The sequence below is a fragment of the Protopterus annectens genome, chromosome 7.part1, assembly GCF_019279795.1.
Source record: "Protopterus annectens isolate FY-2018-M chromosome 7.part1, PAN1.0, whole genome shotgun sequence".
NCBI lineage: Eukaryota > Metazoa > Chordata > Ceratodontiformes > Protopteridae > Protopterus > Protopterus annectens.
Genome location: NC_056740.1, coordinates 120516151 through 120540411, shown reverse-complemented (window position 1 = coordinate 120540411; position 24261 = coordinate 120516151). Strand labels below are relative to the sequence as shown.

The 24261-nt window shown below is 45.2% G+C and overlaps 1 protein-coding gene across 3 annotated transcripts in view; it reads left to right on the top strand.

Annotated features, from left to right (window-relative positions):
• IP6K2 (inositol hexakisphosphate kinase 2) overlaps nucleotides 1-24261 on the top strand; it is a 254746-nt gene that overhangs the window by 211963 nt on the left and 18522 nt on the right. For all 3 annotated transcript variants that reach the window (XM_044078587.1, XM_044078588.1, XM_044078586.1), the window contains 2 exons: nucleotides 7195-7355; nucleotides 10013-10188. In XM_044078587.1, the coding sequence (XP_043934522.1) occupies nucleotides 7195-7355; nucleotides 10013-10188 (337 nt within the window). The remainder of the gene's footprint in view (nucleotides 1-7194; nucleotides 7356-10012; nucleotides 10189-24261) is intronic.

Sequence of the window (24261 nt, the reverse complement as noted above, 5' to 3'; positions counted from 1 at the left end):
TGGACACAAAGCTTAGTGTAAAGCGTGCATCTGTGCATTTCATTTTTATTGCCTGATGCCATCTTCCTCATAGAAAGGCTCAGTCTGTCTGATCCAGGCAGAGCTCGTGTGAGTCTTATTTCAGACCTTGTTTGATATGGGGTAACTGGGTGCTGGCATGTGACCATTCCAGAGGTGATTCTTGTCTGTAATTGTGGAAATTCTGGAACTTTGGCAAGGTTATTTATTGTCTGTGCCTGAGAGCAGTACATCTTGCTACCAATTCTTCTCCAGGTTACCTTGAAGGTGGGATAAGTCTGTCAGAATGCTGTTTGTTCAGGCTGCCTGTTAGGCCAAGTACTCCCGTGTATAAAGAGATTAGCTGTAGTCTTTGTAATGCTGCGGCTTGCTTTGTAAGTAGGCCTACAGATTTGTTTTTGTTGCTTGCTAAACTTCAAAAAGTGATCAGAACTGGAATTTTTGAGGAATGCATAAAGCACCAGTGCAGGGTTGCCTTGAGTGGATCTTGTTTGCATGGTAATCTTGAACAGAGACAACCACACAGGAGGTGGTGGAATGTTCAGACTATTGCATATTATATTTTTTGGAAGTAATCTGAGCATTTGTGATTATTTTAATTCTTTTTTTCTGGTGTCTGCAAGCTTTGTCCAACCTAATTTCATTATTGTGTATGGAAGTGTTGTAGCACATTATTAACCTTGCTGTAGACGATATGGATGAGGTTTGTTGTGTCTGCAGTTCAACAGCAGCAGCTGCCCAGTAATTGGTCGACAACTTTTAGGCCAAATATAGCCACTTCATAAATGCTGATGTAATGTGATCCTATCTCGCCTACATTCTCTACAGATGGGTTCGGAGCCGATCCTCGGCTCCGACTCAGCCGCTATACAATAGAACGCAGTCTCTTATTGACTGATTTACCTCATATCCCAGGATGCACCACTACCACTTCCCCAGATCTCGTTTGCCGCTTTTCAAGCATAGACGTGGTCTCAAACTTGGCTGAGCTAAGTATCTTTAGTCAGAAATTTTTCTGTCTGAATTTTGGTCAAAACTTACCCAAAAGCTGTTTTAACAGCTATTTGTTGTTGTGTGATTGTTTTTTGATATTTTCTTGTGGTAAATTGTGTTTTTTTTGTGGTAATTAACGGTCCCGTTTATGTTAGAGGGGCCTAGCCCTATCCTAGGTGTTTTAGTTAGTCTAGGTTGTCTTTGTGCTAACTTTGTTTTTGGTAGTCAGTGTTTATTGTTTATATAACCATGTCTAAAGAACATAGACCATCAGGTTTTAAAAAATGTTCTAAATGTAGTTATAAAATGTCCATTACAGACGACCATTCTTTGTGTCTACTGTTTGGGCCCGAAACATCTTCAGGAATCCTGTAGCGTTTGCCACGCTTTTTCCTCTCGCGTCCTCCAAGAGAGGAAAAATAAGTTGATCTTAAAAGGGCTTATTACCCCTTCCTTTGAGGAAGCCCTATCTTCTTCTTCTTCACCTTCGAGGAAGAAAAAGTCTTCGGCTCCGACCAGCCCGTCTGATCCGGCAGCAAATGATCCGGCAGCAAAAAAGTCTCAGCAGGCTTCTCTGTCGGCTCCACGGACTTCGGAGCCAAGGGCGGAACGGTCTGCCTCGATGTCTCCAGCTTCGACTCCTCTGGTTCCCGGAGTCGAGAGCTCGGGCGTCGAGAGGCGAGTCATCTCCATCGGCTCCACTGCCTTCGGAACCGATGGGGGTTGCCCGCTCAGACTCTTCCCCTTCGGTGCCGAAGTCCACATCGGCTCCGAGGGAAATTGCAGTTGTAGTGGAGTCTCCCTCGGCGCCGATACTTCTCGAACCATTACGGAGCCGGTCCCCCAGTCTTTCGGAGCCAGCGGAGAAGTCGACTCTGACCCGGTCGGTCTCTTCTCGGTCGTCGAGTATGTCCGATTCGGACTTAGACAGGGTGCTTCAAAGGCTTTTTCAGTCTCCAGTCTTTGCAAAGTTGATCTCGGCTCCAGCCCAGTTGGCTCTGGAGCCGATCTCCCATCCTGCTACATCGATTCCTCCTCCAACAGCTTCGGCGCCGTTGGAGTCTGTGTTGGTGGAACCGGTGGAGGTTATCGGGTCGGTTCCGACTAACTCCAACCCCGTTCCTTGGGTCGGGGTTCGGTACGCGGACCTCCTCTGTCGGCCCCGGGGGGGACGCTTCGGGCCCGATCCTTTCGGTTCCGAGCCTCCCTCTTGGCGCGTCGGCTGCAGGGGTTCCGACTGCCGTTGTGGCCTCTGGGATTGAACCATCCCAGGACTCTGGGGGTCCAGCCTTCGAGGCCATGAGGAGTGCCTTGGCCAAATCCTCTGTGGCCACTTCTACCATTTCACCACCACCTTCCCTGGGCATGGAGACTGGCGCCTTTGCAATCCCCCTGTCTCACGACAGTGGGGCCCCTGGGCCTGAGGTTACCCCCATTGGGGGTTCCCTTCTTCCTGGAGGTCCCTCCGACACGCTTTCGGAGGAACCTCCCAGGAAGAAACAGTGTAAGAGGAAACACGTCGACTCCCCTGATGAGTCTCTCACCTCTGATACCGACCTCGATGATGCGGAGGGGTCCCCAAAGTCGTCCTCGGAAGATGTCTCCTTTGCGGACATCTTGGAGATCCTCAAGCAACGAGGCAACTGGCAGTCCAAACCCCCTTCTGCTGAGGAGTCTGTTTTCCTCAAGGCCTTCGGGGCTCAGCCCTCTGCCTCCTGGGTGTCTCCGCCCTTCGATGAGCTTCTGGATTTGATCTCTCAAAGGGTGTGGGAGCACCCGGATTCTGTTGAACCGGTGCCAGCTTGCCCCAATAAATTCCTTTCGGCTCCCCCGGATAAGGACTTTCTATCGAAGGGCGTGGCTGTAGATGCTATGGTGGTGGCATCTGCCACCCAAAAGATGTGGCAGAGGCTTCGACGTCTGTCCATCCTCCTAATAAAGAGTCTAGGAGCATGGATCGGTACGGCAAGCGTACCCTTTCTTCAGCGGCCTTTATATTAAGGTCTCTGAATTACCTGACACATTTCACCAGACTACAGAGGGATCTGATCAAGGAGCTTTCGGATACCCTCTCTGGTAACTTACCTGAGCAGTTGGCCCAGACGGTTAACTCCCAGTTGGCTACCCTGTCTTCATTATCTAACTCGTCCATGAGGCTCATTTCTTATGCGGCCGAAGGAGCGAGCTGAGCGGCTGGAACAGGTGTTGCTCTACGGAGACAAGCCTGGCTACGCCTGTGTCACTTTGCAGAGGCCTTTAAGTCTTCCTTTGCCGACGCCCCCTTTGATGGGTCCTCACTGTTTGGACCCAAGGTAAAGGACACACTGACTCGCTGCGAACAGGAGGGTAAGACTTTAACTGCCGTAGGAGCTCGGTTTTCCATTCCCTTCAGACCTTATCCCAAGGCTCGAAGAGGAGGGAAAATGTGGTTCCGTAAGTCTCAAAAGCCTTACTCGTCGCAGCAGAGCGATTCCCCTTCTAGAGGCAGAGGGGGGGGATTTTTCAGGGAGACGCCGTCCCAGAGGAGGCGGAGGCCCCCGCAACACTGGAGACCGCGAGTCCTTTCGTGGCTCCTCCTCCTTCCAGCATCCCTGAAGGAGTACCCGACTGTGCAGCTCCGGAGCCAGTCGGGGGTCGTTTTTTCGAGACACCTAAAAGCTTGGGAAAATATTACTCAGGACCAATGGGTGCTTCGAATCATTGCCGGAGGTTACACCATTCCCTTTTCTCAACCCCCTCCACCAGTCCAAAGAATCCCGGACCCGCCACCCAGTCAACAGGATCATGCAGCCAACGAAATATCAAAGCTGCTTCAAAAAGGGGTCATCCAACCTGTCCCCGCAGACCAGGCCGGATCAGGGACTTACACAAGATTCTTTTTGGTACCAAAAAAGACCAGGGACTTGAGACCCATTTTGGATCTCTGCAAACTAAACCGATTTGTGGAAAAGTCCAAATTCCGGATGGTCACTTTGCAATCCATTCTTCCGCTTTTGGAGAAAGGTGTTTGGATGTGCTCCATAGATCTCAGACGCCTACTATCACATTCTGATAGATCAGGCGTTGAGGAGACACTTACGCTTCAGCTTAGGAGACAGTCATTTCCAGTTCCGAGCACTACCCTTTGGTCTCACCACAGCCCCCAGGGTGTTCACCAAATGTTTGGCGGTGGTGACTGCTCACCTGAGAAGTCTAGGATTCCAGGTGTTTCCATATCTAGACGACTGGCTCCTAACTGCCACCTCCAGGCATCTACTCTTGGAAAACCTAGCAGCCACTATCACACTAGGCAACTCCTTAGGAATCACCTTCAATTGGTCAAAATCTGTATTGCTGCCATCTCAGCGTATTCTGTTTATTGGTGCAGAAATAGACTCAAGGCAGATGCGAGTCTGTCTCCCTGCGGAAAGGATAGCGACGCTCCAGCTTCAGGTTCAGGCATTGCTCCTCAGAAGTCGTGCTCCAGCGAGAATGGTCCTACAGCTGTTGGGCTCCATGGCAGCCACCATTCTTCTGGTCCCCTTGGCAAGGTTGCACATGAGGATACTCCAGTGGCTCCTATCAGTCCAGTGGTCTTATCAAGACCTTCCCCTCAGTCACCACATATTGATCACAGACACATGCAAACAGGATCTTCGTTGGTGGCTTCTCTCCTCCAACCTGAATCTAGGGCGACCCTTCGTTCTCCCACTCCCCTCTGCCACGTTGACTACGGACGCCTCCCAGACAGGGTGGGGGGGACATTATCTGGACAGGTCGGTCCAAGGCACGTGGCACTCCGAGAGTCTTCTCCACATCAATATCCTGGAGATGAGGGCGGTGCTTTTAGCGTTGCAAGCACTGCACGATCACCTCCCCCAGGGTACGATTGCCATTCAGTCCGACAACATGTCGGTAGTCTGGTACTTAAACAAGCAAGGAGGGACCAGGTTCTACCCCCTTTGCAGAGAAGCGACCAGGTCCTACCCCCTTTGCAGAGAAGCCATGAAAGTATGGGATTGGGCGATTGCTACCAAGCGTTTCCTAGTGGCAACGCACATTCCGGGGAAATCCAACGTGATAGTCGACAGACTGAGCAGAACTATTCTCTCCCCTCACGAGTGGTAGCGCAGATTTTCACGAGATGGGGAGTTCCTTGTTGCGATCTCTTCGCAAGTCCCCTCAACGCGAAATGCCAGCACTTCTTCACTCTCACCCCAGTTCCGGGGGAGATCCCCAAGGACGCTCTAGTCCACGTTTGGCCCTCCGGTCTGCTATATGCCTTTCCACCGGTTCCCCTTCTCCCCAAGGTGATTCAGAAGGCGATTCGCTTGGGAAGCAAAATGATATTAATCGCCCCATACTGGCCTCGACAAGTCTGGTTCCCCTTTCTTCACAAATATGCATTGGAGGGTCCTTGGTTCCTGGACCAAGTTCCGGACCTTTTGACGCATCAGTCAGGACAGCTCCATCAGTCCCCTCCATTCATTGAAGTTAGCAGCCTGGCTACTCCTCTTCCAACCATAATTAGGAGCCATTCTTTCGCCCCTGAAGTCATGCACATCTTGTCTTTGGCCCACAAGACTTCTACGAAAAAGATATATAGCAATAAATGGAAGAGGTTTGCTATTTGGGCCAAACTCCGAGGATTAGACCCGATGACAGCCTCGGTGTCAGAAGTACTGAAGTTTTTAGCTTCCCTATTCAACCAAGATTGCTCAGTGTCTACCATCAAAGTGCAATTGGCGGCTATTTCCAATTTTCATGAGAGTGTAGAACCTCCTTTAATGAGCAACAAGTTGTGCAAAGCCTTTATTAAAGGAGCTTGGCTTCTACGACCCCCTATATCTCAACCTGCACCTCCGTGGGACCTTAACGTGGTATTAGGTGCATTAACCTCATCTCCCTTTGAGCCGGCAGCAACCTGTGATCTAAAATTCCTTTCTTGGAAGACTGCCCTTCTAGTTGCTATTACATCAGCCAGACTAGTTTCAGAACTTCAAGCCCTATGTGTTAAACCACCATACTTGGTATTTCACAAGGATAGAGTATCTCTTAGACCAAACCCATCTTTTATACCAAAGGTTTGTTATAACTTTTGTTTTCAACAATCACTAGAACTACCGGTCTTCTTCCCTAAGTATTCGAATAGAGCTGAATATACTTTTAACAGCTTGGATGTACACGGACAATTGCGTTTCTATTTGGATAGGACACACAAAGCACGAAAATCAGATCAACTGTGTCCTTTTCGGATAGTAGATTAGGCAAAGCCGTCACAAAAGTCACTATTGCCAAGTGGATCAGGGACTGTATCAATCATATTTATCTCATCTCAAATAAGGAACTTATAGTTCCAGTGAAAGCTCATTCTACTAGGGCTATGGCCACTTCGGCAGCTTTTCATTCCAAGCTCTCTATTAGTGACATTTGTGCGGCTGCTACGTGGTCATCTTCACACACCTTTATTTCTCACTACAAATTAGATGTGGCATCCAGGGGTCGAGCTTCCTTCGGTTCCACAGTTCTCAGGAGTGTTTTCCAGTGAGCCACCCAGGAATTAGGTGCTAGGGACGCTGTCCCATCTGTAGAGAATGTAGGCGAGATAGGATCACATTGCATCTTTTAGTTATGTACTTACCATAACTTTAGATGTATAGGATCCATCTCGCCTGCATTCCTAATAACCCACCCTCCTTCCCCCTGCCTCGTAGACCAGGAGAGACCGGACGATCCGAAATTGAACTTCTTTCCTCTCTTGAAAGACCTGAGAATGTTATAACAATAGTATGTTTCTGTGAGCATGAGTGCGGACAAACAAGATCTGGGGAAGTGGTAGTGGTGCATCCTGGGATATGAGGTAACTCAGCCAATAAGAGACTGCGTTCTATTGTATAGCGGCCGAGTCGGAGCCGAGGATCGGCTCCGAACCCATCTGTAGAGAATGTAGGCGAGATGGATCTCATACATCTAAAGTTATGGTAAGTACATAACTAAAAGTTTTATAGTGTATAGAACATGTTAACTTTACATTTTGTGCCAGAGTACTTTATAACCAGGTTTATTGTAGATTTCGGTAAGTAATTTTAATTACCACTTTTTGATTTGGTAGCATCCATTATCCCATTAAAAGTAATATAGTTAGAATATTGCTTAGTGTAGTTAACTGTATTCTTTACTGATGTATTTCTTAATCTTCTGCAGCCATGAAGAAATGGAACGGTTAAAGAAATCTGAAGTTTTACGTTACAGCATAGAAAAGAAAGGGAACATAAGCTCTCAGTCTAAGCATAATCCTTGGACAGTAAAATGCCAACAGCACTTAAAGCGCATGAAGGAGAATGCTAAACACCAAAACCAATATAGTATCCTTTTGAGTTTTAGTAACTTTGTTTTATGTTCCTTTTGATTTTTGAAAATACATCTATTGTGAATGTTGTTTATCTTTTAACCACAAGGACTCTTTTTTTAAGATCATTTCAGTCTACATGGTATGTCCCCTTTGTTTTTGGGGCAGTACCGAAACAGGTTAGAATATATTAATATCTAAAGATGATGTACTGAGAATAGCTAAGAACTAACCTTTGGAACCAGTAGACAGAAGAGCTGTATTTTCTTCTTTTATGTCACGACTGTATATGGCTGGTCATGTGGATAAGCATATTCTTCTGGTACACTTTGAGAGAGACAGCCGTGTTGCCTAAAATACTGAGAAGTACTGGAACCTTTCCTGTCCTGTAACAGGAAGAGCTGATTAAATGCCATATATAATTTAAAACTTTTTTCATTTTTGTCTCTTATTTGAACCATGGTATTGTCACACACATGACGGCAAGTACCATTAACTCAGTCGCTGAAGAGTTACAGCATTAGTGCAGGTCACCTGGACTCCAAATTACAGGGAGTACACGTTTTTTGTTAGTGACTGATTGTGCCTTCATCTTTTTTATTGTCCTAGAGGTGAGAGCTGCTTCTGTTATTGCCTTATTGTCCTAAAGGTGAGAGCTGCTTCTGTTATTGCCTATTCGGGACCCCGGAGTATCCTAGCTGTATGATTGGACAGTTGTGCTTCTGTCTTGTGCATCAACAAGCAGGAATCTTTACCCAAATAGCTGGGAGGCCATGCGTGTCTGGCAGTGGTTCAGGTGCTGTAAGTGCCACACTCATTAAGAAGGCCTGCTCATTCCTTGCCAGACAGGCACTGCTGCTGGATTCCGATGCCTCATAAATGGTGTCTGAGCTAGTCAAGAGAATTCTTGTGTTTTGGGGCAGTGCCCACGATCTCCTCCTGCGGGAAGGTCCGTCAATAGGTGCTGTGGTTTTGTGTATGCTTTTTCCTTCATTTCCTTCAGTGATGAGGGTTGTTATTCTCCTGATCCACTTTTGGCCCAGACAAATGTGAATTCCTCTTGCTGAGACTACAGTTGCTGGAAAAAGTCCCTTCAGTTAAATCTTTAGTATATTGTTGTCACAGGTATCAGGCAAGACCCTACCTGTATCATTCTGTAAAGCTGGCAGTACAAGTTCTCCATTTCTTGTAAGTCAACAGTTCTACCTTTTTTTAGGTTGAGTGTTGCCATCATGTCTCTGAGAGACTTTCCACTCAGAATAAAAAGGACGAATAGCAGATAGACATGTCCTGAGAGTAGTTAGTGGTCTAGTAAAGCTAACTTGATTATTGTATACAGTTTCTGCTTGGGGAGCTACAGTTTTTCTGTTAAGGTCTGTAAGGCCTCTTGTGGGGGTCTCTCTTCATGCTGTGCCTGTTGTCTGTGATCCTGCTTTACATATTTTATGCTAGCAAAGCTCCTCCCTCCTTTTTGAACCAACTACCTTTGCAGAGTTGAAATGCCATCCTAAATTGCTCTGTTTTTAGTTGCTGTTTTTGTCAAGAAGGATTTTAGATTTGCATGCCTTTCCTGTTTAGTTTGAGGAAAATATGGAGGTTAGAACAGATCTACTGTTATAGGTACAGATTTGCATGCCTTTCCTGTTGAGTTTCTATGAGGAAAATATGGAGGTTAGAACAGATCTACTGTTATAGGTACAGTGTGTATTTTAATCTGGATGTCAACCTAATTGTTTTCTTTCCCCAGGACTGTAACATAGGGGGGGAGTACGTTAATTGCAGAGCTGTCCAGAGATGGTTCATATACCGTGCAAGTAGGACCTGGTGGTCTTGCGGTTTAGAGCTTTGTCCTGTTGAGCATGTAAAGCTCATTTCCCTGTTTTGTGACACGTTTTGCTGGACTTTCCTGCTTTTCCCACTATTTTAAGGTCCATTTCTTCTTTTGACGCCACTGTTTTCTGTGTTATGTGACCTTGAATGTGTGTCTTGAGGATTCACTATGGTGTGTCCCATCTGCTGAAGATGGTGAACCTCATTTTCTCAGATGTGAAAGTTGCATACAACGTTGTTTTTTTTTTTTTTGTTTTGTTTTTTAAGTCCTTTTGGTTAACCTATTACAGCTGAGCGTGCCTCCAGGCATTTCTGCAGTTAACTCCTGCTGCATCTCTAGGTGTCAAGTACTGCTTGTTCATATTTGGCATATTTGGATTAATTTCAAAACCATGCTACATACAAGGTATCAGAATATTTTATCTTGAAGCATACATGATGGTAAACAATAGTGTTGATATTTGACCTGTCAGAGTGTTTGTTAGAACTGTAAAGTGATTATGCCACACCTACTTGGAGTTAAAGGTACACAATCAAAAGAGCTGTACTGGAGGGAATGAGTTAAAGATGATGGATGTGTTCTTACTTTTGTATCATGGGTAGGTTTGGCATAATGTTTAAGCTCTTCACTTCATAGTCACAAAGTACAGGGTGTGAGTTTCGCCTCAGGTTGTTGGCTAGGTTTAAAATGGCTCTTCAGGGCAGTTTGCCTAGTATTCGCCTTTGAACCAATGGTAAGTACATAACTTGTGTTTAATCAGGATTAGGTTGCTTTTGAGTGGTCATTTCTGTAATGTTTTTTTTATTCACAGAAACAGTTTTTCCTTAACCTTAATCTATCAGAGTTTATTTTATTGGAAAATTTGACATCTCGATATGAGGTGCCTTGTGTGCTAGACCTCAAAATGGGAACTCGACAGCATGGTGATGATGCTTCCGCAGAGAAGGCAGCTAATCAGATCCGAAAGTGTCAGCAGAGTACATCTGCTGTCATTGGAGTTAGAGTGTGTGGTATGCAGGTGTGTATTCATCACCTTCCCTACTTTTAAATTTTGTATTTGTCACACAGACATGTTGGATAAAGTTGTTTTCAAAAAAAAAGCTGAGGCAAACATCTTGCCTGTCTAGCTTAATACTGTCCTTTTTTGCATTGGCTACATTTCATAAAATATTGATGTTCTTCTTGTTTCACTGTTGCAGTCATTACATTTGGGTTATCTGCCTGCAGGTAGCCCTCAGCCGGCCTGAATACCAGAGTCTTGGATTCCTGCGTCGGATGCTGTCTCTTCTTCCATGACGTCAGGGGTATAAAACATGCAGCTGACGCATCAGTCTTTCTTGCCACGCGGTGCCCAAAGCAGAAGCAGATGTTCTTCGTGTTTCACTGTTGCAGTCATTGCATTTAGGGGTAATCTGCTGGCAGGTTGGAATTCAGGCCAACTGAGGGCAAAGTCTTGGGTCCTGCGTCAGTTGCTGTCTCCTCTTCCATGACGTCAGGTAGTCAGGGGTATAAAACATGCAGCCGCCGCCATTTTCTTTAGTCTTTCTTGCCGCGTGGTGCCCGAAGCAGAAGCATTTTACAAGTGCCATTCGTCAGACTACTGAAATATTTGAGTTCGATTTTTAGAACCGAAGTCTTCACTAAAGCTAAGTACCCCGTTGGGGAAACTTTTTTTTTCTTGCTTTTTACCAATGTCAGAAAAAGTTAATAATTGTATTACTTGTGGGAAGCAAATACCTCATAAGGATTTCCATTTATACTGTATTCCTTGCCTAGGCCCTGATCACAATGTGCCTGGCTGTTGGTTTTGTGCTAGATTTAACCAATACACTATTAAGCGCCAGTATATTTTTGCATCAAAGTATTTTGGAAACTGATTTAACTACCCAGAAATGTCGTCTGATAGCAATCAGACTACCGGAGTACATAAAAAAAATGCAAAGAAAAGGACAAAGAAAGGCAGTAGAGATCCAAAACCGACTACAAAGCTTCTCCTAAGCCAGTCGCCGGTACTCAGTGAGGCGCTTTCGCAGCCCCTGATACCCGCTACCTTCAAGTCGCAGGCCTCTACGGACACCCATGTGGAGTCGGGCATGCCGCAAGATACTCAAAGGTATTGGACCGACCGGATGTATCTCCCTTGGATGGGTCCGGAGCCGCTGAGCAGGCACCGGCTTCTGAGGGTATATTCAGACCTCAACATTTGTATATCAAACCGACAAAAGCTGCAAAAGCAAAGGCACCAGCAACTTCTAAAACTAAAAAAACGACACATGAGCCACGTGCACAGACCTCTATGCCTAAAAAACAGATGATCAAAATGGCTGAAGACCTTATTGCCTTGGATCAGGCGTACCCCCCATCCCCCTCCTGATAAGAAGCCTAGGCAAGACACTGATTATGAATCTTCAGAGCAGGTTTCTATTTCTTCTGATTCCTCTTCTGATCAGGAATTATCTGTACCTCCCTATGAGGATTCTGATGCTGAGGAGTCTCTTCCATCTGCATCTCCTCCTGAGGATTATTAATTTGGAGAAACCTTGCATACTTTGAGGGAGCATTTTCACTGGGAGAGTCAAAACTTCTCAGAATCAAAAAAGTCTCAGGGATTTCCTTCTCCCTCAGCACAGGCCTTTAGCCATTCCCCCTGTTCTAGACATTGTGGATGATGTGTTTTCGGAGTCAAGCTTGTCCCCTGACTCTTTACCTCCAGCTCCCAGTAAGCCTGACCGATATTACAGGGTCCCTGACTCGCATAAATTTTTATTTAGAAACCCTGCTGCTGATCCTGAAACTATTTCACAGGGTCCAAAGGGAGTTAAGGCCTCAACAGCAAAAAATCCTACCCCCTCTGACGGATTCAAGGGCACTGGACAGATGGGGAAAAAAGGTTTATACATCTGCAACCTTGGCAATCAGGGCATTAAACTGTCAATTTCATATGCTTAAGTACCAACAACATGTTATGGGAATGCTGAAACAGAAAATTATGTTTATTTCAGAATGTGCAGAAAATAAAGAATTGCAGGAATTATTGCATGCAGCTGAACAAGTTGGAAAGCATACTTTGCAATGTGGTTTTGATTCCTTAGAGGCCTCCTGCAGGGCTGCAGTTACTGGATCTGTGATTGAGGCATGCCTGGTTAAAGGAACAAAATTTACTTGAGCATGTTAACGCTAAATTGCTAGATGCACCTTTACAGCATGATTAAGGCAGAAGAGGTTTTAAAGAAAATGGAAGACAAAATGGAAGACAAAGCTAAGTCTATGCAAACTGTTAAGACTTCTTACAAGTGCAGCCACCAAGATTCAGTAGAAACTGGCCTACCAAAAATTGGTCCTTCCCTGTGTCAGAGTTCAAAGGGGCAAATCCAGACGCCCTAAGGGTTCCAGATACCAGGAGCAAGATTCTTACAGGTCAAAGCAAAGCAATGGGGCGCTTCCACCTCCAAATCTGGAGGAGATAAAGCGCAAACCTACAGAAAGCAATCCCAATGACTTCCCTCTGCCTACACCAAGCACTTAACTCTTGGCAGCACCCATAGGGAGAAAATTAGCACTTTTTGCTCAAAATTGGCAGTTAACCCAGGACAAGTGGGTACTAAGCACTGTATCACAGGGATACAGATTCCATTTCCACACTCTGCCAATGGCAAATGGTTGGCCAGATCTGTCAAAAAAATCAATGAGCAGAGGCACAGAAACAGGTTACGTCCCTCATGGATATGGGGGCCATTCAGACAGTACCAGAGCAGAAAAAACTTGGTACCCAGAAAGGACAAGGCATGGCGGCCAATACTGGATCTGTCTATTTTTTAACGCATACCTGGACATTCCAGAATTCAAAATGCTGACTTTGCAGCAGCTTCTGCCCATGCTGGGCAAGAATGCTTGGTTGGTGACTTTAGACCTAAAAGAGGCATACCTGCATGTCCCAGTAAGATAATCCTGCAGAAGATACCTGAAATTCAAGGCTGGCTTAATGCATTACCAATTCTCTGCATTGCCCTTTGGCTTATCTACTGCGCCCAGGGTCTTTACAAAGTGCCTGGCACCACTAATTGCATTTTGCAGGCAAAGAAGTATACAAATATATCCTTACTTGGACGACTGTCTCAGGCAGAGAACAAAGGACACTCTTCTTCAACACTTGGCGTTTGTGAAAAGGCTTCTAACGTAGGGTACACAATAAACGAAAAGAAATCACAACTGGTACCCTCTCAAAAGATAACATTCCTGGGTGCGAGCTTGAATACAACTGCCCAGATGGCTTACCTCATGCCAGACTAGCAAAGGCAACTGACTGCTTACTTCAAACTGATAGCAATAAAAACCCAGTCTTCTGCAAGGCAAAATGTTCATCGTGTTACCCTGCTGCAGTCCTCACACTTGGGTTATCCTGTCATCAGGCGGTCCCGCAGTCTGCCTGAATTCCGAAGTCTTGGTCCGGCATCGGTTGCTGTCGCTTCTTCCTGACATCAGTGCGCCAGTGGTATATAAGAGGCATCAGACACCATTTTCTTCAGTCTTTCTTGCCGCGCGGTGCCCGAAGCAGAAGCAGTTCGCAAATGCCAGTCGGCCGACACCTGAGATTTTCGAATCGAATTTGTCTGAAGTCTTCAAAGCTAAGTAACCCCGTTGGGGAACCTTTTCTTGCCTCAGTCCGATGTCCGAAAAAGTTAACAATTGCATTTCTTGTGGGAAGCAAATACCTCATAAGGACTTTCATTCTTATTGTATACCTTGCCTAGGCCCAGACCACAACGTCACTGGTTGTCGGTTTTGTGCTAGGTTCAATAAGCGAACTATAAAGCGACACTTGATTTCGCACGACACTACTTCGGTAGGAAATTTAATTACACTATGCTGTCGGAACAACCGACTACCGGTGTGCATAAAAAACGCAAAGATAAAGACAGGCAGCCTAGATCCAAGCCAGACTCCGAGGCCTCGGCTGGGCTGGTCGCCGGTTCTCTGGTTTGGAACCCCAGACCGCTTCGGATTCTCAAGCAGAGAGTTCTAGGCCGACGCAGCCATTTTCTTTAGGCCCTACCGACAACATTGCAGAAGGAGAAGCTGGTGCTGCGGAAACACCTTCTGTTACAGAAGGTGTCTTCAGACAGACTACTCTCACCATAAAATCTTATGCTAAGCTTAAGACTCCTCTAAAACCAAAAAAGACTGCACATCAGTCTCCAGTTCAAGGCCCCATGCCTAAGAAACAGATGCTTAAAATGGCTGAAGATTTGATTTCTTTAATCAGGAGTTCCCAACCCCCCCCCCCCCCCCCAGACAAAAGGCCTTGACAAGAGGAGGATTATGCCTCCTCTGATCAAGTGTCTATTTCCTCAGGCTCCTCTGAGGAACAGGATTACTCCTTTCCCCCTTATGAAGATTCTGATGCTGAAGATTTCATTCCCTCAGCTTCTCCCCCTGAAGACTATTCCTTTCGGGAAACCTTACATACCATGAGGGAACATTTCCACTGGGAAGGTCAGGACTACTCCGACTCAAAGAAAAGGCTCCGAGAGTTTCTTTTACTCCCCCAGCACAGACCACTTGCTATCCCTCCAGTTTTAGACATTGTGGATGATGTTTACTTAGAATCTAGTCTAAATCTAGATTCTCTGCCTCCTGCTCCAGTCAAACCAGATAGATGTTAGAGTGCCTGACACACTCAAATTCCTTTACAAAAGCCCTGTTGCTGACCGAGACAATCTCCCAGGGTCCCAAAGGAGCTAAGGCTTCTATGGCTAAAAATCCTGTACCCTCTGAAAGGGACTCCAGAGCACTAGATAGGTGGGGGAAGAAGGTTTACACCTCAGCTACTCTAGCTATGAGAGCACTAAATTGTCAATTTCACATGCTGAAATACCAGCAATTCCTAATGTCTCAAATAAAACAAAAGATGAGCATGCACCCTCAACAGTCTGAATTCAAAGAAATGTAGGATCTGTTGCATGCAGCTGAACAGGTGGGCAAACATACTTTACAATGTGGATTTGATTTATTGGAAGCTTCCTGTAGAGCAGCTGTTACTGGGTCTGTTATACGTAGGCATGCTTGGTTAAAGGAACAAACTCTGCCCGATCATGTTAAAGCAAAGTTACTAGATGCACCCTTACAGCAGGATGTCTTATTTGGGGTTAAAGCAGAAGAGGTTTTAAAGAAAATGGAGGATAAGGCAAAATCTATGCAGACGGTCAAAGATTTCTTACAGGTACAACCCCCACGCTTCAGCACAAATTGGCCAGCAAAAAACTGGTCCTTTCCAGCTTCTGACAGACCACAGAGGGGTAAATACAGACGCCCAAGGGGCAGAGGACAAGCACAAATCCCTTACAAACCTCGCCAATGGGGCACTGCAACACAGAAGGGAGGAGAAGACAGGTCCCAAACTACTAGAAGACAAACACAATGACTTAAACCTCAAACTACCAAGCTAAAATCTCTTGGCAGCTCCCTTGGGAGGAAAATTAGCATTTTTTTTATAGACAACTGGCGCATCGTCACAAAGGACAAATGGGTCCTAGACATCATCTCACAAGGATACAGATTCCGTTTCCACACCTTGCCAAGGATAAAAGGAATGCCAAACTTGCCACAAAATAAATGGTCAGAGGCACAAAAACAAATTACAGCTCTCATGGACATGAGAGCCATTCAACTGGTACCTACACAGGAGCAAGGCCAAGGATTTTACTCATGGCTCTTTCTAGTCCCCAGAAAGGACAATGCTTGGAGACCCATTCTGGACCTTTCAATTCTAAACACCTTCTTGCATGTACCCAAATTCAAGATGCTAACACTACAGCAGCTTCTTCCCATGTTGGGCAAGAAAGCTTGGCTAGTAACATTGGACCTCAAGGAGGCATACCTGCGTGTCCCTATCAGACAAAATTGCAGAAGATGCCTCCGTTTCATTGCAGGTTCAACCCATTACCAATTCTCTGCACTGCCCTTTGGCTTATCTACTGCACACAAGGTCTTCACAAAATGCCTGGCACCAGTAATTGCATACTGCAGACAAAGAGGAATTCAAATGCACCCATACCTGGACGACTGCCTCATCCAAGCAGAAAGCAAGGACATTCTCTTACAACATCTGACTTTTGTAAAACACCTTCTAAGTTGCCTAGGGTACACAGTAAATGAAAAGAAATCAAAACTAGTGCCCTCACAAAATATGACTTTCCAGGGTGCCAGCTTGAATACAACGGCCCAGATGGCTTATCTGACGCCAGACAAACAGCTACAACTAACTCAATACCTCAAAATAATGGCAACAAAGACCCAACTCCCTGCAAGAAAAATTCTGCAGGCCTTGGGCTTCATGGCATCTTGCATACTACTAATACCATTTGCAAAACTGCATATGAGGAAATTACAATGGTGCCTGAAAAGCGTATGGACTCAACACAGCCACAGCTTGGAAACACTACCTCTCATTCCCTGCCTTCAACAGGAGTTTCTATGGTGGTCACAGGCATGTCACCTCAACAAGGGTCAGCCTTTCACCTTACCACCAGCCAGGCAAACTATGACAACAGAGGCATCGGACTATGCTTGGGGGGCGGCACATGGCAGGACGGTGCGTTTAAGGCATATGGACTACAGATCAAAGGAATCTACACATCAGTCAAAAAGTAATGCTAGCTGCACAGAATGATCTGACAGCCTTCAAGGACCTCTTACATCCAGGACAGCTTATAATAAGGACAGACAACACCACAGTAATGTGGTACATAAACAAACAAGGGGGTACACACTCCTACCCTCTATGCAGGCAAGCAATGACCTTGTGGAACACAGCACTGGCTTACCAAGTTCAATTGCAAGCTCAATTCCTGCCAGGAAAAAAGAACACATTGGCAGACGACCTAAGCAGAAACATCATGGATCCCCGAGTGGAAACTGGATCCACAAGTATTTGCAATAACTCAAAAATGGGGGTGCCCAGACATAGACCTGTTTGCCAACCCCCAAAACCATCAGCTTTCAAAATTTTGCACAAGGACATTTCACCATCAAGCTTGGAAAGTGGACGCACTTTCATTCATTTGGAAAATGCTGACAGTATATGCCTTTCCTCCATTGCCCCTTCATACAAAGGTGCTGCTGAAAGTCAGGATGGAGAGACCTCGAATGATACTCCTTGCCCCGGACTGGCCATGCCAGCACTGGTACCCACTACTAAGGAACATGGCACAGGGCCCACCATGGATTTTACCACAAATTCCTCATCTACTCACACAGCAAGGCAGTCACATTCTACACAGCCAGCTCAAAACCTTAAATTTGGCTGCATGGCACATCACCTAAGCAACCAGCCAGCCCCTCTTTCACAAGCTGTTATGGATGTCATTTTGGAGGCCAGGAGGCCCAGCACCAGGAAAGCCTACTCAGACAAATGGAAAACGTTTTGCGCCTGGAACCAAGCTAAAGGCCAAAATACCCTTCAGCCAGACATGCCTTAGATTCTACAATATTTAACTGAGATGTTACACAAAGGACTTTCTTTTTCATCTATTAAAATCGACGTCTCATTCAGCTCACTACAACACGGATCCTCCCTTATTTTCACATCCACTTCTAAGGCAGTATCTCAGAGGGGCAAAAAACATTAGGCCTCCCAGGAGAACGCCAACACCAACTTGGGACCTAAATTTTGTTCTGGAAAAACTTGCGCTACCACCTTTTGAGACAGCTTTCTCAGCTGACTTAAAGTTTATATCATGGAAGACTGCCCTGCTGCTAGCAGTTACTCCAGCCAGAAGAGTCTCAGAGCTACAGGCACTAATGGCAGTAGAGCCTTTCCTCATTTTTCATCAGGACAGAGTTTCTCTACGAACTAATCCCTCCTTTATGCCAAAGGTGGTATCCAGTGTGGCTCTAAATCAAACCATCCACTTACCACCTTCTTTCCAAATCCACAGAACAAAGGAGAAAGACTCCTGCATTCCTTGGACATTCACAGGCAACTACGTTACTACTTGGATAAAACTAAGGCTTTCAGAAAATCTGACCAACTTTTTGTATCCTATGCTACAGCATCTCAAGGAAAGGCCATCTCAAAACAGACCATTTCCAAATGGATAGGACATTGCATACGTTTTTGCTACACCCATCATGGAAAACCAGTCCTGCTAGCATAAGGCCCCACTCCACCAGGGCAGCAGCTACATCTACAGCCTTCCTCAGGGGGGTGCCAACCAAGGATATTCTGGAAGCTGCAACTTGGAGTTCAGTACACACCTTCACCAAACACCATCACTTACCACTTTACTCTAAGACTAGAGCTGGCTTCGCCACTGCAGTTTTGCAGGGCCTTCTGGCCTCCTCTAACCCTGTTTGACTCCACCTCCCATCCTTAGTTTTTGGATTCTACCCAAGTGTGATGACTGCAGCAGAGTAACACGATGAACATAGTACAGTTTTGTACCTACCATAAATGTAGATGTTCGAGTGTGTACCCTGCTGCAGTCCAGGTTACCCTCCCTCCATCCCCTCTGACCTAACTAAAACCTTTCAATACCTTAAAATCTGATACAACCTTTGTGGTGTATTTGCTTATAGCTGGAGGGATGTTTTGTTTGTGCTAAGCTTTTATTACTGACCATCTTTTGGGGGGGCACCTGACATCTGGGGCAAGAAAAACTGAAGAAAATGGCATCTGTTCTTGTATCCCCTGGCGCACTGACATCAGGGAAGAAGCGACAGCAACCAATGCCAGACCAAGACTTTGGAATTCAGGCCGACTGCGGGACTGCCTGACGATATGATAACCCAAGTGTGATTACTGCAGCAGGGTATACACTCGAACATCTACATTTACGATAGGTACAAAACTGTACTTTCTGCAGGCTCTGGGCTTCATGGCATCCTGCATACTACTGATTTTATATGCAAGACTGCATATGAGGAAACTGCAGTGGTACCTAAAAAGTTTATGGAGTCAACATTCTCAGTGTGAAAACAATGATTCCTGTCATTCCCTGCCTGCAACAGGAGTTTCTATGGTGGGCAAAGGCATGTCACCAAAACATGGGACTGCCATTCACTCTACCCCCTGCCAGCCAAACCATAACAGACTCTTCAGATTATGCTTGGGGGGCCCACATGGCAGGAAGATGCATTCAGGGCATATGGTCACCAAAACAAATGCATGTGCATATCAACCAGAAAGAGATGCTAGCTGTTCAAAAATGCCCTACCAGCCTTCAAGAACTTACTTCATCCAGGACAACTACGGCTAAAGACGGACAACACCACAGTCATGTGGTATATAAACAAGCAAGGGGGAACACACTCATACCCTCTCTGCAGATTAGCTATCGCACTGTGGAACACAGCTTTGACCTACCAAATACATCTTCAAGCTCAATTCCTGCCAGGAAAACAAAACACTCTGGCAGACGATTTAAGCAAAAACCTTCTGGACCCTCACGAGTGGAAACTAAATCCACAAGTCTTCAGCATGATAACAGAGAAATGAGGGAGCCCAGACATTGATCTATTTGCCTCTCCTCAAAATTAACAATTGAAAAGATTCTGCACAAGGACTTACCACAGACAAGCATGGAAAGTGGATGCCCTATCCTTCAGTTGGAAGAACCTATCGGTTTACGCCTTTTTTCCTCTGCCTCTTCTCTCCAAGGTCCTCCTAAAAGTCAGACAAGAGAAACCAAAGATGATACTAATTGCCCCGGACTGGCCCAGCCAATACTGGTACCCAATCCTAAGGAACTTGTCTCGATACCCAGCTTGGACCTTGCCTCAAAGACCACAACTACTGCCCCAGCAAAACAATCGGATCCTGCACAATCAACTACAGACTCTGAACCTGACAGCATGGCTGATCATGTAATCCTACAAACACCACCTCTCAGTAAAGCTGTGATGGATGTCATTTTGGAAGCCAGAAGGCCTAGTACTAGAAAATCTTTTGCTGCAAATTGAAGAGATTCTGTGCTTGGAATCAAGCACAAGGAACTGATACTGCAGAACCAAATATTCCTCATATTGCAATGCTTGACAAAGGCCTATCTTTCTCATCAATTAAAATCCACGCCTCTGCCATTTCGGCTCATTACAATACAGAGCCACCAACTTTTTTTTCTCATCCTTTACTAAAGCAGTATCTTAGAGGAGCCAAAAATTTAAGGCCTCCTAGAAGATCACCATTGCCTGCATGTGACCTCCATTATGTGTTGGAAAAGCTCATCCTGCCTCCATTTGAACCAGCTGCTACTGCTGATTATAAAGTTCTTATGGAAAACAGATCTGCTACTAGCAATTACCTCAGCAAGAAGAGTTTCAGAGCTACAGGCCCTCATGGCTATAGAGCCTTTTATCATATTTTACCCAGACAGGGTATCTCTGAGGACAAATCCTACTTTTATGCCTAAGATGGTTTCCAGTGTGGCCCTTAACCAAACAATTAATCTGCCAACCTTTTATCCAAATCTACAGAACAAGGGGGAGAGAGTTCTGCATTCCTTGGACGTACACAGACAACTAAGACTCTTCTTAAGCAGGACTAAAGCTCTAAGAAAAACGGAGCAATTATTAGTGACATATGCTGCAGGATCAGAGGGCAAGGCTATTTCAAAGCAGACAGTTTCAAAGTGGATAAGCCATTGCATCCATTTCTGCTTCTTACACCAGGGTAAACCTGTGCCCAAGGGCATTAGGTCTCATTCCACCAGAGCTGCAGCTACTTCAGCAGCCTTTCTAACGGGAGTACCAACCAAAGACATTCTAGAGGCTGCCACTTGGAGTTCTGTTCTCACCTTTACAAAGCATTATCATTTGCCTCTTTACTCTAAATCCAGAGCAGGCTTTTCCACTGCAGTTCTGCAGGGCCTTTATAGCCGCTCCTAAAGCGGTTTAGCTCCAGACCCTCAACCATAGCTTTGAGATTCTACCCAAATGTAATGACTGCAACAGTGAAACATGAAGAACATAGTACAGTTGTGTACACTTAACATAAATGTAGATGTTTGAGTGTATTCACTGTTGCAGTCCAGGTTACCCTCCCGCCATCCCCCTGTCATTCTGGAGTTTATCTTTCCTTTATCCTCTACAACCTATGTGGTGTATTTGCTTGTAGATGAAGGTAACGTTTATATTGATGTATGTGTGTGTATGTGTATATATGTGTATGTGTGTGTATATATGTATATATATGTATGTATATATGTATATATGTATGTGTGTGTATATGTAAATGTGTATATATATATATATATATATATGTATATATATGTATATGTATATATATATATATATATATATATATATATATATATATATATATAGTGTATATATATGTGTGTGTGTGTGTGTGTGTGTGTGTATACAGACTCCTGAAATTTTCATTTTCGAGTTTCAGAATCCAAGTCTTCAAAAAAGCTAAGTACCCCGTTGGGGATCCTTTTTTCTTGCTCTTAACCGATGTCAGTAAAAGTTAACAGTTGTCTTACCTGTGGAAAGCAAATACCTCCATAAAGATTTTCATTCGTACTGCATTCCTTGCTTAGGCCCAGACCACGACGTCCCTAGCTGTCGATTTTGTGCCTTATTCAACCCCCGAACTATTCGTCGTTGGTATATTTTTGCAGCAAATTATTTTAGTACTCTGTTTAACTATCCAGAAATGGCTTCGGTAAGCCATCTGACTACCGATTTTATTCCAGAAAAAAGTAAGGATAAAGACAGACCGCATAGATCCAAGACTCTTCCGTTAAGCTAGTCGCCAGTTCGCCGGTACTCAGTGAGGTGCTTTCGCACCCCCTCATACCCACTACTGCAGATGCAGGCTTCCACTGAGACCCATAGTGAGATGCTTCTTGGACTATGGAATCTGCGGATGTCTCTACCTTGGATTGGTCTGGAGCCTCTGTGCATGCACCGGCTTCTGAGGGTGTATTCAGGCCTACAGAATTGCATTTTAAACAGACGCCATCTTCTTTATCCAGGCCTAAAACTTGACCCACGCCTAGAAAACTTGACGTCCAAACCGCATGGTCAGGCCCATATGCCTAAAAAGCAAATGCCTAGAATTGCTGAAAACCTTATTAGTTTAATTAGGGGAAGCCAGCCTTCCCCCTCTGAGACCTAGAACTGATTTTCCTTCTGATTCTTCTGATCAGGATTCTGATATTTCTGTTTCTTCTGATTACCAGGATTTGCCCTTATCTACCTATGAGGATTCTGATGCAGAGAGGATTCCATTCTCTCTGCTTCCCCTCCAGAAGATTTGGTGAAACCTTGCACGCTATTGGAGAGCATTTCCGCTAGTAAAACCAGGATTACTCTGACTCTAAAAAGAGGCTTTGGGAATTCTTACTCCTTCCTCAACACAGGCCTTTAGCTATCCCTCCTGTTCTGGACATTGTAGATGATGCTTTCTTGGGAACTAGCCTGTCTCCAGACACTTTACCTCCAGCTCCCAGAAAACCTTCCGAGTATTAGAGTACCTGACTCTCAAAAGTTCCTCTTCTGCTACTTTGGCCATTAGGGCTTTAAATTGCCAGTTTCATGTGTTAAAGTACCAGCAGTATATTATGGGACTACTTAAACAGAAAATGATGATTCCTGACTGTGCTGAACACACAGAATTACAGGATTTAATGCATTCTGCTGAGCAAGTTGGTAAACATACTTTGCAGTATGGTTTTGATTCTTTAGAAGCATCTTGCAGGGCTGCTGTCATTGGGTCTGTACTTGGGCATGCTTGGCTTAAGGAACAAAACTTGCCAGATCATGTTAAAGCTAAATTACTGGATGCTTCCTTAAATCAAGACTGCCTGTTTGGCAACAAAGCAGAAGAAGTTCTCAGAAAGATGGAGGGAAAAGCTAAATCTATGCAAACTGTTACGTACAGCCTCCCAGATTTAGTAGGCATTGGCCTAGAAAGAATCTGTCCTTTCCAGTCTCTTCCAGGCATTCAGTACAAATCCAGGAAGAGCAGACCACCTAGGTTAGTCTCAGGCTACGCACAGGTCTAAGCAGTGGGGGGGCTCCCACTTCCAAAGCAGTAGTAGTAAGACCCCCCCCCCACCCCAATGGAAAAATGCCACAGTGACTTCACTTTAACCCTTCTCAACTGCCTGCTCCCTTGTAGGGAAGCTCGCCCTGCATGCAAAAAACTGGGAACTCATTATGCAGGACAAATGGGTTTTAAATATAGCTTTCCAAGGATACAGATTCCACTTCCACACCCTACCAACCCGAAATGGTTGGCCAGACCCACCACCAAATCCAGTGGGCAGAGGCTCAACAGCAGGTTCTCTCTCTTCTGAGTATCAGGGCTATTCAATCTGTCCCACCAAAAGAAAAGGGACAAGATTTTTATTCAAGACTTTTCCTGGTTCCCAGAAAAGACAGCACCTGGCATCCTATCCTGGACCTCTCTCTATTCTAAACACCTTTTTGGTAATCCCAAAACACTTTACAGCTGCTTCCTATGCTAGGCAAAGATGCATGGTTAGCAACCTTAGACTTAAAGGAAGCTTACCTACACATTTCAATAAGGGAATCTTGCAGGAAATACCTAACGCTTTAGGGCAGGCTCTATGCACCATCAGTTCTCTGCACTTCCCTTTGGCTTATCTACTGCGCTCAGGGTCCAGCCATTGCATTTTGCAGGCAGAGAAATATTCAAATATACCCATACCTGGATGATTGTCTGATTCAGGCAGAAAGCCAGGACTTGCTATTAAAACATCTGGCATCCATAAAGGAGCTTCTGTCCTCACTGGGGTACACCATAAATGAAAAGAAATCTCACCTAGTACCCTGCCAATAGATTGTATTCCTGGGAGCAAGCTTGAACACAACTTCCCAGATGGCTTTCCTCACTCCAGAGAAACAAGTTTGACAACCTACTTCAAACTACTGGCCACAAAGACCCAGCTATCTGCAAGGAAAATTCTGAAAGCCCTGGGGTTCATGGCCTCTTGCATTCTACTAATTCCATATGAGGAAACTACAATGGTATCTAAAAAGCCTATGGTGCCAACATTCTCAGGACCTGGATTCAGTGATTCCTATCATTCCTTGTATAAAGACAGAGTTCCTTTGGTGA